Raw genomic sequence first — 16610 nt, forward strand, 5'->3', positions numbered from 1 at the left:
ATAGTTTTCATTTATGAAAACACTTCAAGAGAATAATAATATGCCAAGTTCAAACTGCGAATTCGATGAAGGCCAATTAAAAAACAAAATACAACCTAACACAATGTCAACTAATTTGAATTTAGAGGAGACCGAAATAACAATGGAAGAAGACAATATTCCTTGGCAAATAGCTTCAAAATCGAAAAAAAGAAAAACACAAGATCCTAGAACGCCCATAGAACTAAGGAATAGATTCAGTATATTAGAAAACACGTCGAATGAACCCGAAAAAATTGTCAAACCTCCGCCGATCTTTGTTTCAAACGTTTCTGATATTAACGACATGTTCAACGACATAAAAAAAGTGTTAAACGAAAAACAATATTACTATAAATGCATGCTTGATAATTCAATTAAAATCCAGTGCTCAAATTCTGACTCATATAGACATCTAGTGAAGTTATTAATAACCAAGAAAGCCGAGTTTCACACTTTTCAACTTAAAGAAGAAAGAGCATTTCGAGCAGTAAGTAGATATATCCACCATTCAACACCCATTGAAGAAATAAAATCAGAACTGCTCAAATCGGGACACGTAGTAAGAAACATAACTAATATTAGAAGTAAATATGATAACGAACCACTTAACTTGTTCTACATTGACTTAGAACCAGCTGATAATAACAAGTATGTATTTAACATAACTAAATTTAAAAACTCAATTATAAAAATTGAACCACCTAGAATTCACAAACGAATAGTACAATGCAGCCGTTGCCAAAAGTATGGTCACACCAAGGCATATTGCCATCATATCCACCGCTGTTTGAAATGCTCAGATTTTCATGAGACTGCAAAATGTAAAAAAGAGCCTCATCTTCCAGCCAAATGCACCTTATGTGATCAAGACCATGTTTCGAGTTACAAAGGTTGTCCCGTATATCAAAATTTATACGCTCAGAAGTATAAACAAGAGGTTCGATTAACAAACCGAAATGCAGTTTACTCAAATCCGACTTACACTCAACATACTACTGAATCAAATATAAAACAAACATTTCCTACAAATGGAAATCGTTCAAATCTTAACAACGTATCTTACGCCGATGCCACTAAAAATAATCGTTCCTTTCAAAACTCATCACCAGATTCTTCCACTCCAATAAATGAATTCTTAACCGAGTTCAAAATTATGTTCCAACAAATGTACCAACAAAATTCAACTATTCTCAATATGCTAACCATTTTAGTAAACAAATTAAATAATGGTAGAAGCAATTAAAATATGTCAATGGAACGCAAACGGCGTCATTCAACGTAAATACGAATTGGAAATATTTCTAAAACTCAATCTAGTCGATATTCTACTAATTTCCGAAACTCACTTCAACGATAAATCATATTTCAACATTCACAACTACATAACCTATTCTGCAAATCACCCGGATGGGAAATGTCATGGAGGAGCAGCAATTCTTATAAAAAACAATATTAAACACCACACCTTGCCCCCTGTTCAATCAGAGACTATACAAGCTTCTTTAATCTCTATGCAAACGAAAATTTATGATATAACACTAGCATCTATTTACTGTCCGCCAAGACATAAAATTTTAGCCGCTGATTATACTTCATTTTTCAGCAGTTTAGGCAATAAATTCATTGTCGGAGGTGATTTTAACTGCAAACACACATCATGGGGATCAAGACTAACCACTGCCAAAGGAAAAGAACTACTAACATCAATAAATCAAATAAATGCTTCACATATAACTACTAGTCAACCAACATATTGGCCAACCGATGTTAATAGAATTCCAGATTTGCTTGATTTCTTCATAATAAAAGGTATTCCAACATCGCAACTCATTATTGAACCTAACTTTGATTTATCTTCCGACCATTCCCCAATTCTTTTAACCTATTTTTCAAGTCCGATTCCTGTTTATCGGCCTTGCAGTTTATTCAATAAATTTACTGACTGGAACAATTTCAGAAACATTATAAATTCAAAAATTAAGCTAATTCAACGCCCGAAACTCGCTGATGAAATTGATAATCAAGTTTTGTTTTTGAATAAAACTATCATTGACGCATGCGTTGAATCAACACCAAGTATCCCACCACGAAAAGATAATCAAGTAATACCATCCGACATAAAAAGATTAATAGCTGCAAAGAGGAAGGCCAGGCGGAGGTGGCAACAAACTCATTGGCCGGAGGACAAAAGTAGTTTTAACCAAATTAGCAATAAATTAAAGAAAATCATCGCCATTTGGAAGAATGATTCCTTTAATTCATATGTTTCGCAGCTAAATAGATATGATGCCTCTATTTGGAAACCTATAAAGAACAAACATAAACCTGTAATGTCGAAATCGCCTCTCAAAGTTTGCTCTCAGAACCACATAACTTGGGCTAAAAGTGACGCTGAAAAGTGTAAAGCATTCGCAGAATACTTGATTGATGTTTTCAAAAAACAAAACTTGTCACCTGAAATTGAAATATTGAATGCGCTTCAAGGAAATTGCCAAACGTCTATGATAAGACCTTTTAAACCAAGTGAAATCAAAAATAAAATCAAAGTTATCAAATCAAAATCAGCCCCCGGAAACGATCAAGTTTCTCCTAAAATGTTAAAAGAACTTCCACCAAAATGTCTATTATTTATCACATCCATTTTCAACTCCATTCTTCAATTTAACTACTGGCCATCTGTTTGGAAGAATGCAAAAATCATAATGATCCCAAAACCAAACAAAGATTCATCTGACGTAAAATCTTATAGACCTATAAGCCTGCTTCCATCCCTATCAAAAGTATTCGAAAGATTAATTTTACAAAGACTACTAGAAGATCATCCCGAAGAATCCTGGATACCTAACCATCAATTTGGTTTTAGAAGACATCACTCAACAATACAGCAATGCAACAGAATAACCAACTCAATCCTCACAGCCCTGAATAAAAAAGAATTTTGTGTAGCAGTTTTTCTAGACATCAGCCAGGCCTTCGACAAAGTTTGGCACATGGGATTATTATATAAATTAAAGAAAACATTTCCAAAATATTTCACAATTTTGGAATCTTACTTATCAAATAGAACCTTTCAAATTAAAGAAAATGAAGAACTCTCGCCTCCAAAACCAATTCATTCCGGTGTTCCGCAAGGCAGTGCTCTCAGTCCAATACTATATTTGCTATACACCAGTGATATGCCACTCGATCCGACATTAACGATAAGCACCTATGCTGATGACATTGCTATAACCTCAAGTCATGAAGATGTAACAACAGCTACTTTTTTACTTCAAAATTACCTGGCGAAAATAGAACTATGGCTAAATAAATGGAACATAAAAACTAACGCTAAGAAATCTCAACACCTCATCATTTCACTGAGAAGTCACACAAGTCCTGACTTGTATTTGAACAAGACAATTATACCAAACCAGGATTCCGTAAAATACCTGGGAATACATTTAGACAGTAAACTAAATTGGAAAACGCATATTTTAAAGAAAAAAAAACAAATAGATTTGAAACTGAAGGAAATAAACTGGCTAATGAGAAGATCATCTAAACTGTCTCTAGAAAATAAACTCCTCTTATACAAAGCAATAATAATCCCAATATGGACTTATGGGATAGAGCTATGGGGCTGCGCCAGCAAGAGTAACATTCAAATAATCCAGAGAGTACAAAACAAAACTCTGAGAATGATTTGTAAGGCTCCGTGGTTTATGACCAACCACATGATCCATAAAGACCTAAAAATTCCAACAGTGGCGGAAGTTATTAAGAACAGAAGTTTTATCTTTCAAAACAAATTGGATGCACACGTCAATCCGGAAATGCAAATAGTACAAACAGCCGAAAAATTAAAACGCCTGAAAAGAAAATGGCCCAGTGATCTACCGTCAACAACATAATTTCCCTGTTTCGCACAGGAAAATTTTCAAACAAGTTATTTTTAATTATTATTTATTATTGATTATCGTTTTTATTATTAATACTATTATTTTAATTATTATTTATTCATTCATTTATTCTATTTCTTTTCTTAATTTCCTTTATTCTATTTTTTTTTCTTTTTGATTTTGATTTTCAATACCATAACTTTTAACTTATAGATTGTATTGTAATCTGATTGTAAAATTAACAGAAATAAAAAAAAAAAAAAAAAAAAAAATTTTTATTTATTTATTTTTCTTCATTTGTATTTTTTTTCTCTTTTGTTTCTTTTTGTGATTATTTTTTTTATTATTATGTGTAATTTAGCCATCCCATACAGCACGGGTCAAACAATGATCAACTTGTTTGGTTCCATTTACAGCCTACCGGGTTATTATAAGCCCATTATGGGCCAATTTATAATCCAGCGGGTTTAGGCCCATGCGTTACCCGCTGAGTCAAACAATGGTCGACCTACTCTTACCCATTACTCAACTTATAAAGTCTTATAACTTATAAAGTCTGTATATAACTCTGATTGTTATATAATATGGAATGAATAAAAAAAAATAGTAACAAATCTTGAAACAAAGGCAAACCAACATTTAGTCCATGGACTACTCTCATGTACGTAAGTAGTCGAGTGAATGTTGTCCATGGACAACACTCGTTGCTCGTACTTAATGAGAAAACATTGTGACCATAATATTATTATAAATTTATAAAGAGATTTATAATACGGATACGAACAATAATACGGATATGATACCAGTTACTTAGGTTGGTTTACTCTGCAAGTGTTCAAAAGTAAGACAGTTAATTGAAGCACACGTGAACAAAGCCGATAACAGATTTTATTGAATAGATAATACAAAGTAACGTCATAAAAATATGAAGGTCTTATAGGACATATTGAAACTAGAACTTTCTTTTTAAATGGTTTTAAATTAGAAGTAAATATTCATTCAGAGGTCAATATTTTTGATTTGTTTACAATAATTGTTTTTGTTTTTATTTTTATTTTGTTTATTTTGATGCACATGGTATGGTTAATAAAAGTTTTATGCTGACATCATTTTTTATGGTCTTGTGCTAATAACCAAATAATAGTAAATTATGCTTTGAATTTAATCATAAGGGCTTTTCTGTGGCTCAGTGATAACTACTTTGGTCTTGTAATTGATATCAAGCAGTAGTAACATCTGTTTTCACTTGAAAATATTGTGACAAGAAAGGGTTTAAGGTTTAAGTCCGAAAATTTGAAAATTGCGATGATATACTTTAGAATCGCTATCCCCAAACCTGAGATTACCTTATTAGCATCGTATACTCGCCCAGATATATTTCGAAGTTATTGAATTTTCAAAATCGGTTCAGTATCTATTGGACGAAAGTATGAACAAAAATGCGTGCTTTTCTTTAAAAACAAATTTTAAGAAGCGTCTCGGCCAAAACTGTTCAGGTTGTTTTTAAATTTTTTAAATCGGTGCAACCGCTTTTGAGAAAGCCGCAAATAAAGATTAAATTTTGGCTCAAAACGATTTATTACGAAGAAACACAAGACGTTTTATTTACTGTTTCTTAACCATAAAATAAAACCGCTTAAATGTGAAGTTGCAAATTTTATCAAGATTTCTCTTTGAACAATTTCATGTTTTTAATTAAATTGTATCAACCATCCATTTTACTTTTAGATAAGAAATCCATCTCCACTTTGAATTTTAAATCAAATTTCAATATCGATTGTGCGTTATTATGTGAATGTTCTATTGCAGCTCTACTCACAAGTCAGTCACATTAATAGATAAAGTATAAATAAGTATGTAAGTACACTTATATTGTAACAATATAAATAAAAACATGCCGCACATGGCACGGTATCATTTCAATAATTAATGCAACCATGAAAACTGGGACGGGAACTAAATTGTTCCAGATAAAGCACTATATGCTAAGGTCATTCACTCAATGGAAATTTTACATCAAATGATCAATTACCAAACACGAGACACGTTTTTTTCACGTCTTACAATTAGACAAGTTTAACAATACTTTGGAGAATAAATGATACGCAAAATCTAAGTAAATAAATAAGCGTTTCAATCAAAATAAATATTAGAAAACAAATCAAAATCGTTCCCAAATTTTTATTTTTACTTTGCGATGTTTTTCGCTTCGGATCGCCAATATCGATAATTATTATTTCCAATATTAATATTGATTTTTTGCTAAATTTCTAACAGTTTTTCTAAGTATTAAAAACTTGAAATAAAAATATATTGATTATATACATTTATTTATTATTGAATCTGTTTTTAATATTAAATTATCAGCATATCATTTTCAATTTGTGGACCCCAAAATTTATTTTCGTTGCAAGTTATCATAAACCCTTGCTATCACAGATCACTTTAAGAATTACTGATCTATATCATTACTAATAAATTATGAATGTTTTATAATAGTTTAATAAGCTTTCATTTTAAAGGAATAAAATATGTATTATTTTAATAGTCTTTCGACAATTAAATAGTACCAACAAATAAGTATTTATGATAATTAAAAATAAAACGATTTAAAAAGAAAATATGTTTATGAAAGGTCAAACCATTTTCAAAATTGACTGTACAACTTTACAAATAATCAAAACTATCAAGCAAACGTATTTAAACAATCAAATCAACTTGAAAATGGTAAATTTTGAAAAACTCGATTAACAATTGAATCAAATTGCAAGTAACAATTAAAATGAATAGATCTTCTATCTTCATTATTATAGTTATCAAAATCCACTACTTTGCAAATTTTTTGCAATTTGCATATTCTTCAAATAAAACAGAATATTGAATTACATCAAAATACAATCAGCAATATTTTATTATTAAAATTATTTTTGTAATACAAATTATTATTAATTAATTGTAATATCTATTTATAGAAATCATGTTCACTCTCATCTTTCTTTATGTTATTTTTGTAACCTTTCTCAAAATCTTTAGCCAGAACAATATACCTAAAAAATTAAAGAAAAATATGCAATATAATTTACTGCTTTTCTATTTCTATTGAAATTGATTTTATTGAATACATACCTATTTTCTCGGACAGCATGCATACCAGCTTCTTGGCAAATAGCATTGATATCAGCGCCCGAAATACGATCAGGTCTTGCTACATAATCCTCTAAATCAACTTCCTCTGAGAGATTCATTTTAGCTGTGATTGTTGAGAAAACTAAACGCTTTTGCCTTCTATCAGGTAGTGGAAACTCGATCTTTCGGTCCAATCTATTTGAAAAAAAAAGTAAATATTAAATAAATAGAATTGAATTCGTTCTTCTATATGCATTACCTATGTAATTTTTGTTTGGTAATATAATGTGAAGTAGTTGCTAAAACTTAAAATTTACAATGACATAACCATATCTGTGAATCGAGTTTGCACCATATTTCCACATTTCTGTATCTAAGGTTTTATTTATTTAGTGTAAAATTAGATTTACCTTCCCGGTCTCAATAAAGCAGGATCCAATGTATCAGCTCTGTTTGTAGCCATTATTACTTTAACGTTAGTAGTCTGATCAAAACCATCCATCTGATTCAGCAACTCCAAAAGAATACGTTGAACTTCTCTATCAGCACCAGTTTGCGCATCAAAACGTTTTGTGGCAATTGCATCAATTTCATCAATAAAAATTATAGCTGGACTGTTCTCTTTAGCTAGACGAAATACATCTCTCACCATGCGAGGACCTTCACCAAGGTACTTCTGCACGAATTCAGATCCTGAGAAAAAATTAAATTGCTTAATGCCACAAGTAACCAGATCAGTCCCACGTTTTTTTTAAATAACATTGATAAATGGTGATTGATAACATTAACTTTCTATATTAAATGTGTTTTAAACATTTCATAATTCATAATACCTCAAAATTGAAACTGGCAGTCAAACATAACTATACATAATGATAAACGAATGAATATGATTTTATGTTTTTAAATAAACAGATGAAAAAACTGACAGCAAGGTCATATTGTTTTGATTATTCGAAACATTATCTCTAGTTATATAAAAAATACACTCATGTATTTAAAATTAAATGCTTGAGTTATTCAAAATAATCAAATTATGCAATCTATAAGAAATATGGGAATATTTTGATAGTATGAATATTATGGTTGGCCTACATTGCAGTATTAATAATGCACATTATTTAATAATGAATAAATAAATGGCAAATTGAAATACTGCCACCAATAAATAATCAATATTTTCATTTCATTTTTATCAAAATAAAAACAATAACACACAAAAGAGTAGTAGTTGATAGCTTACCAACTACTCTGATAAAGGCTGCGGTAGTGTGATGTGCAACTGCCTTGGCTAACATAGTTTTACCACAACCTGGTGGCCCGTACATCAAAACTCCTCTTGGGGGTTCTATACCAATCTGTTTGTACAATTCGAAGTGTGTTAATGGCAGTTCTACAGCTTCACGAATTTCTTGTTTCTGCATATCCATTCCACCAATATCACTGTATTGTACATCTGGTTTCTCATCGGCTTGCAACATAGAAATTGAACTGTCTGCCTCTGGCGGCAACACATCGACTAATGCATTACTGTGTTTGTGTAAAGCTACACTTGCAGATGGTTTAAGAAGTTCTCTATCAATCGTAGACAAAATGCGTACATAGTAATTGGATCCTGTTGTACTGCCAACAATGCCTGTGTTTTGATCTACTGCTTCTAAGAATTGGCCTATGACTAAAGGAACAGATTGTATACGCTTAACTTCTTCTTGGGCATGGAGATATTCTTTTTTGAGGTTTCTTTGTTCATCTTTTATGTACTCTTCTTGAACTTCGAGAAATTCAAGCATACGTTGGAGTTTCTAAAGTTTTATAAGTATGTTAACATAAAAATTATTTTAGCATATTTTATAATTAAGTGCTTACTTTATATTTAGTATATAAATCTTCTGTGTCTAAATCTTCCAAAGATTGCGTTGTTTCCTTTACAATTTTTGAGTCAGTAACCTCATCCTAAAAGAAGTCCAGGTTATATATTAAAACAAACCAAAAAACTAAATTATTTTCTGCGTTTAATTCATTATTCATATTATCATAAATCACCTTATCGGGTAATGAAATACCGATTTCTTCCATTTTACTTAAATATGATCAACTTTGATTAAATGACTTGTAGATTTTTAAAGATTTGTCTTGATGACAATCGCTTCAGCTAGCTTCAGCATTTTCGTTAATGCCAACATTAAAACTACAAAAATATAGTGGTACTACTGTTGGCAAGATGGCGCCAATGTATTCAAACAATTTTATTCCCGTTGGAACTTAGTTGAAAAATCTCATCAAATTCAAGATTGTGTGTTAAAATAAGTGTTTTTTTTTTAAATACGTGTATCAATTTATAAACTTAATGTTATATAATGAAATGCAATGTGAAAAGATGTTATTGGCTGTTTAAATGTCAAAACTAGGACTGGCTATGACAAGTGAGTAGTTTGACACAACATTTTTTAACTTGACGTAAGTGACTTAAATTTTAACTGTTTAGTTCGAAAACAAAATTTTTGCCTTCACTATTAACTTATATATGCTATTAAAATTATTTATATATTAATATATTTTAATATATTTTATATTGTTATTCGAATTTCAATAAAACGGTGAATTAAATTATATTAATTATAGTGCGCGCTTATGAAACCTTAATGGTTAAAGACAGTGGCGTCGGAACCGTGTGGGCTGTGTGGGCTTGAGCCCACCCATGAATTTTGATGGAGGGGCTCAGCCCACCCATCAATTTCAAAAATTCAAAAAAAAAAAAACGAGCCCACCCATCAAAAATTTGGTTCCGACGCCACTGGTTAAAGATGTTCGTTTACATAATGAACTCTTTCATTAGTCATGTTAACATTTTTTTATCATTTAATTACGAAAAAGGCCCTAGTACGATTTGCACCTATGATCTTTTGAACAGTTTTTGGATTCTTAATATTGGTTCAGAATTTTTGTCTTAAACAATTCAGAATGTCTTGAAACGTCGAGAAAACATAAAATTAGCAATTTCTTGTCGAAAAAAAACTTTCAGGGAGTTTAAAAAAATAGAATAAACTAGTGGTGTATGGCATCGTGCTAAAAAAAATTTGAAATAAAAAAAAATTTTTTTTTTCTCAAAAGCAATCGCTTTGTCAACACAAGCAAGAAGTTTTTTGAATCATTCAAATCGGATGCTTAGTTCTCTCAAAAACTGCCATTTTTTGGACATTTAGCTCGGTATCTCTGAAAGCGGCTAGACCTGCCTTTGTCAAAAACTAATCACCACTTCTTCTCGTCATTACGAAGTGAATGTTTTTGGATCATTCAAATCGGATGCTCCGTTAACTCAGAAACTCGATTTCATTTTCTTGCACTCTTCGCTCCGTAACTCCGAAACGGCTGGAAATGTCTTTGCCAATCAGCACATCTCCCTTTCAATAAGAATCGAATGTTTTTTGAACCATTCAAATCGGTTGATGCGTGCGCCCGAAAACGTGGATGAAACATTGTGTCCATACATACATACATACATACACACACACACACTCACACACACACACACATCCATTTTTTCAGGTATGCCAAATTGTTCAGAAACCTTCAAAACGTAGAGAAATGCAAAAAAAAATTAATTTCGGGTTTTGGACGATTACAATAACTTACCCTTTTCATTATCTATGAACTTACCCTACGGGAAGTTAATTAATGCATACTTTGAAAACGTCCAAATCGACAATAGTTTAAATCCCAGATTCCCAATATATTTTGTGTTGTGGACACCTTATTTACCCGATATTGATATATAGAAATATACAATATTTTTTTACTTTCTTGGTTTATTTATAAATGTTGTATATGACTTTATTTAGGTTAGAATAGTATAAATGAATATCTATTAACTTGGTGTGTTGTAATCTGCCACCTATCCATTTCCATTTCTTGGCTCCCAAAATTTTTGTTTTGCTAACGTGAACCCCTTGAAAATTGTCATGGATCCACTTTGGGAATTATTGGTTTAAATAAATAATTATAACATATTGTTATTATTCCATAAATCAATTTATCATATTCATATGCTAACAACTTCTTTGATACAAAGAAGTAGCTATCAGCTTTTTCTATTTTCTTGTGTCTGTTACTTTTAATTACTATTCTAAAATTAGTTATATAATTCATATTCATTTATAAAATATGTTACTTATCTTAGAAATAAAACAATCTAATATAGTTATATATAGAAGCTCAAGCTGGTTGATAACTTTAAGATAAAGATGATCCTCACATGGCATTATTGTTAAATACGTAGATACATAGTTTATTCAATTAAATATGGAGCAAAAAGTATATATCGATATGCACGTATTATTATATATAGTTATTATTAATACTATGTATGTAATATTTAATTAATTGCGTCCAATTATCTATGTCTTACATATGAACTTTCTTCCAACTTATATAAAATTAAATGCTTGAATAACGACTTATGCGAAAAATATGACAAGTAATCGCGTGATGCATTCTATAAAAATAATTAAAGCTCAATTATCTTAATAATCATTTTCCTAAATCTCACTACACGAAGTAAATTAAATAATAATGTTGCATTGTATAATACTTGTATGGTGCGATAATTAGAAAACTTTCTGCGTTGTGGGTTGTTCTAAATATTATATAAAATAATAATGCTTTTATCTCAACTTTGTTGCATAGTTCAAAAAAAAAAAATTCCTTACTTACCACAGTCGGAATAAATTTATTGAATACGATTGTAAATTTGAATTTTGATGTTGCGTAAGAAAAAGGAAACGTGAAAATCACAAACGGGAAAGATCTTTTCCTTTACAAACTCGAGTTTGTAAAAAAGAGAAATGAAAAGTTGCTGCTACTTGGAAAGATATAATCTAGTTGATTGGATTTGATTTGATTTTCAATCGAGTTCCAATAATGCAAATACTCAATCAAAGGTAAACGAGAAGCTAAGAAACAAAAATGAGAAAAGTTAGTATAGTGAGACAAGTTTGGACAATATAACAGTGACGAAAAGTATTCTGAAATGCATATTTAGATAGAGCGATCCCTATTTAAGACCCTTAAAGTAGTGATTTTAGTGGGTTGATTATATAATAAATAAATCAAAAATGTATTTTATGTGATTCTTTAAAAAAAAAGTCAACGATACGTGGTGTTCCCAAGCGGTCTTCCATCTAAGTACTACCCACGCCCGATGTTGCTTAACTTCGGTGATCGGACGAGAACCGGTGTATTCAACATGGTATGATCGTTGACGATTTAAACTAAACTTACAATCTTTATATAATCATCAGTATCCTCGGTCATCAGTATTTGAGGTTTGTTTTGCTGTTTCATCATCATTATCTTGAACCAAATCAATCTTTAAATAAGATTCTTTTTCATTTATGGTAGAAAACTCGATTTCATTAACATTATAATTTAAATAATTTACATAATTTACATCGTCGCCTAATAAATCTGTACTTTCAGTTAAACTATCTAATTGCTCAATTGATTGTCTACATTTCATCCAGAAGCTATAAGATTCAATTAGTTTACTGAAACAACCATTACAAATATGTTTCGGGTTCATGATCTTACAATTCCTACATATGAAAACATATCACTAATAATATTAGGTTGTCAAATATCTCCCTTCCGCTTTTTTGCTCTTGGTTACATACAAAAAGGCGGAAGGGAGATATTTAACAACCTAATATCATTATCTTTGACTTCAGAATTTTTGTTTCAGAACCTGATCTAATCCTGACTCGAAACGTTGATCCTGATTTCGTTAGGACATAACCTTAAAGAAATTGTCTATCGGATTTTTGTTATATTTTTTAATAGTTTCAAATGCTTGAAATATGTGTATTAAAAACAAAAAATATATTTTTTAATTATTATTATTATTACTATGTAATAAAAAAAACTCCATACATAAAATAATAAATGGTTATATATAAATATAATAAATACGGTATTTGTAAAAATTTCTTCTCTATAAATAATTTTTTTAGGTTAGTGCACATTATAGTATATACGTGAGCTTTAGAACTTTAGCAAGAATTAAAATTAAAATCTTGAAATTTAATCTTGAATTTCTTTGAAAAAAAAAATTTGCAATATTTTTCCAAAGCAGAGAGTTTTTTGAATCATTCAAATCGGATGCTTAGTTCTCTCAAAAACTGCCATTGAGCTCGGTATCTCCAAAACGGCTGGACCTGCCTTTGCCAAGAACTAAACACAATTCTATGCACATTACTTTGTATGTTTGAATGCATGCTTGCATTAATTATCTTCTGAAATCCGTTTGATAATAAATATTTATTTTGATAACACATTTAAAGTTTTTGAAATTTATTCAAATTCGATTGGTAATGTATTTTTGGAGAATCCAAATACTCTATAATAATTGTAAAATTATCCAATTCGAATTTTATTATTGTTTGATCTCATAATCGCAAAAAGTTGAAAATGATTTTTTTTACGTTTTAAAGGTTTCTGAACATTCTGGCATACCTTAGAAAATATTATGTATAGATATGTTTGTATGTCTGTGTGTATGTATGTATGTTGTTAATGCGGTTTGCAATTTTGGAAAATTGAAAACAACTTTCGATTAGGATTGATGGGGAGACGTGCTGATTGGTTTTCAAGATACGGGTGCCGTTTTCAAGATACGGGGCAAAAAGTGCTATAATTGGTAATTCAGGTTTTGAAAGAATGGAGCGTCTGATCTATAATATTAAAAAAAAAAACATTTTATTTGTATTGATGAAAATAACCACTAGTTTTTATAGTGGTAGATCCTTTATTGTTAGGATTTATACATTTACTTATATTGAAATAATTATTATTCAAATAATTTCTACAAGAATATTTATCGGAATATTTTTTACAAAACAATTTTTGATTTTATTATATTTTAACTTCCCGTAGGCTAAGTTATTGTAATGGGCCGAAAATCGGAATTGAAAATTTTTACATTTCTCGACGTTTTGAAGGTTTCTGAACATTTTGGCATACCTCAGAAAAAATGGATGTGTGTGTGTGTGTATGTATGTATGGATACAAATTTCCAGTCACGTTTTCGGGCGCACAGATCAACCGATTTGAATGGTTCAAAAAACATTCGATTCCTATCGATAGGGAAAAGAACTGATTAGTTTTTGGCAAAGGCAGGTCCAGCCGTTTCGGAGATACGAAGCAGAGTTCAGAAAATAGAAATCGACTTTTTGAGAGAACGGAGTATCCGATTTGAATGGTTTAAAAAACATTCAATTAGTAATGATTGGGAAAAGTGGTTATTAGTTTTTCGCAAAGGCAGGCCCAGCCATTTCGAAGATACGGAGCTGAATGTACAAAAAATGGCAGTTTTTGAGAGAACTAAGCGTCCGATTCAATTGATTCAAAGAACTTTCTGCTTGTTTTAACAAAATAATTGATTTTAGAAAAAAAAATTGTCTCATTTTTTTTTTAAATTTTTTGTATATCGAAAATAAATCAGATTTTATTTTTAATTCTGACTATAGTTCTAATATACTTTAAACAAATAATTTCAACTTTGCAATTCAGTTTATATAATTCTTATAAATATTAGACAATGTTACAATATTTATAATAATCTATTTGAAAACATCTAGTATTCCTCGAACATTTCGTTACAGTACGGAAAGTTCCAGCAATTTGCCTTAAGGCACGATGCCATGATTGCCTCAAGACAGAATTCCACTTACAGCTAGTATTTATTACATTGACATGGCATTATTAGTATTTGTAATAGTTTTTCTAATGTTTCAAAAATCCAAACTTTGTTTCGTACGTTACCTCAGCTTTGCCAATCGTGATTTTTACGATTCACCCTTTCTGGCACGTAGGGCTAAACGCAAGCGCATCCGATTTGCGCAATGCACTTGCTGTCTTTTTCTAGCACGTTTGCCAATTCGACTTCCCGGTCTCTCGCCGTTTCAGTCTCTCGCAGGACGCCGCATTGCGAGCATCTCCGCGCCGCATTCCGTGTCTAACCGAAAAGTCGTTCTATATAAGTTTGTGTTTATTTTTCGTTAGTGTGTGCTGTTCTTAGTGCATTCCATGGTGCAAGGTTAATTTTTTTCTTTTGACAGCATCAGTTTGTACCTGCAGAGGGTTTGAGGATTTAGTTTGCGAAGACAGGGGTGGATTATCTAAAACACAAACATGCACGATATGGCCAGCAAGATGGCCGAATTGAAATTCGAAGCGCCCTTGGCAAAATTTGAGGAAGCGGATGATTGGATTGATTATCAAACAGGTGGGAACTTAAAAGCTGCAGCCATAAATGACACCTTAAATTTGAATAATTTAAAAATACTGAAACAACAACAAAAATCAGAGGAGTTGTTCATGAATAAAGAGAGTGAATTCATAAAAGATTCCAACGATCTTAATGATAATGATGATTTATTTGGAGATGCCAATGATAACAACTCGATGATGGATAATAACGAAGTTAATAAGATGAAACAAAGCCAGAAAATAAATGCTGACTCGTCGGATAATTTTAACGAAACGTTTTCGGGATCCTTGGAAGATCTTGTTAACACGTTTGATGAGAAAATAACAAAATGTTTTGGTAATTACGAGGAATCGGTGGAGAATTTGGCGCCGGTTCAAATTAGGACACAGGAGGAGATCATGAACGACTGCCAGTAAGTTTGAACTTTTTTTTTATTAAAATTGTTATTTGGAATGGGTTATATTTGAAGCAGACTAATTTATATACATACATTTTTATAAATAAAACTGTCTAGAAAAATGTCGTTACCGGTAAAAATTTGTGGCTTGGAGTTCAAATTAACCATTGCCATAATTACTTTTATATGTATTCTATTGCTGATTGCTCTGGGATTTTATATACTTCTGATTCTGTTAAACATTTCTGTTTAAAACATAAAATTAAATTCAAAAGACCGTAAGGCGATGCCTTAGAAAGCAATAGTGATAATATGTATTTTAAATTAATTTGTTCCAATTAATATTTTTGTTCTTTTTAATAAAAAAGCGTTGCATAATAATCAAGTATTAATGACTCCAGTTTTACATATCACATTGATTTTTCATTGATTTTTTGGAAATATTAACTTCCCGTAGGTTAAGTTATTGTAATGGGCCGAAAATCGAAATTGAAAGTTTTTACATTTCTCGACGTTTTGAAGGTTTCTGAACATTTTGGCATACCTCAGAAAAAATGGATTTGTGTGTGTATGTATGGATACAAATTTCCAGTCACGTTTTCGGGCGCACGGATCAACCGATTTGAATGGTTCAAAAAACATTCGATTCCTATTGATAGGGAGATGAGCTGATTAGTTTTTGGCAAAGGCAGGTCCAGCCGTTACGGAGATAAGAGCAAAGAGTGCAGAAAATAGAAATGGAGTTTTTGAGGGAACGGGGAGCTTCCGATTTGAATGATCTAAAAAACATTCAATTAGTAATGATTGGGAGAAGTGTTTATTAGTTTTTGCAAAGGCAGGCCCAGCCATTTCGAAGATACGGAGCTAATGTGTAAAAAATGGCAGTTTTTGAGAGAACTAAGCGTCCGATTTAAATGATTCA

At 31.0% G+C, this 16610-nt stretch overlaps 1 protein-coding gene and 1 non-coding gene across 2 annotated transcripts; both read right to left on the reverse strand.

Moving 5' to 3' along the window:
- Positions 1 to 6864: 6864 nt before the first annotated feature.
- Positions 6865 to 9176, reverse strand: LOC113384930 (26S proteasome regulatory subunit 6B). The gene is made up of 6 exons (XM_026622709.1): positions 9072 to 9176; positions 8895 to 8981; positions 8272 to 8830; positions 7439 to 7721; positions 7029 to 7223; positions 6865 to 6949 (listed from the first exon to the last, which is right to left on the reverse strand). Exons 1-6 carry the CDS (start codon positions 9102 to 9104, stop codon positions 6865 to 6867), a joined length of 1242 nt encoding a protein of 413 aa, XP_026478494.1. The 5' UTR covers positions 9105 to 9176.
- Positions 9177 to 12168: 2992 nt separating this feature from the next.
- Positions 12169 to 12287, reverse strand: LOC113387156. The gene has a single exon (XR_003368110.1). It is a non-coding gene; the product is annotated as a 5S ribosomal RNA (ribosomal RNA).
- Positions 12288 to 16610: the final 4323 nt, after the last annotated feature.

Source organism: Ctenocephalides felis, unplaced genomic scaffold (genome assembly GCF_003426905.1).
Source record: "Ctenocephalides felis isolate EL2017-DRISC unplaced genomic scaffold, ASM342690v1 CF-g0.4_SCAFFOLD_03571, whole genome shotgun sequence".
NCBI classification, from domain to species: Eukaryota; Metazoa; Arthropoda; class Insecta; order Siphonaptera; family Pulicidae; genus Ctenocephalides; species Ctenocephalides felis.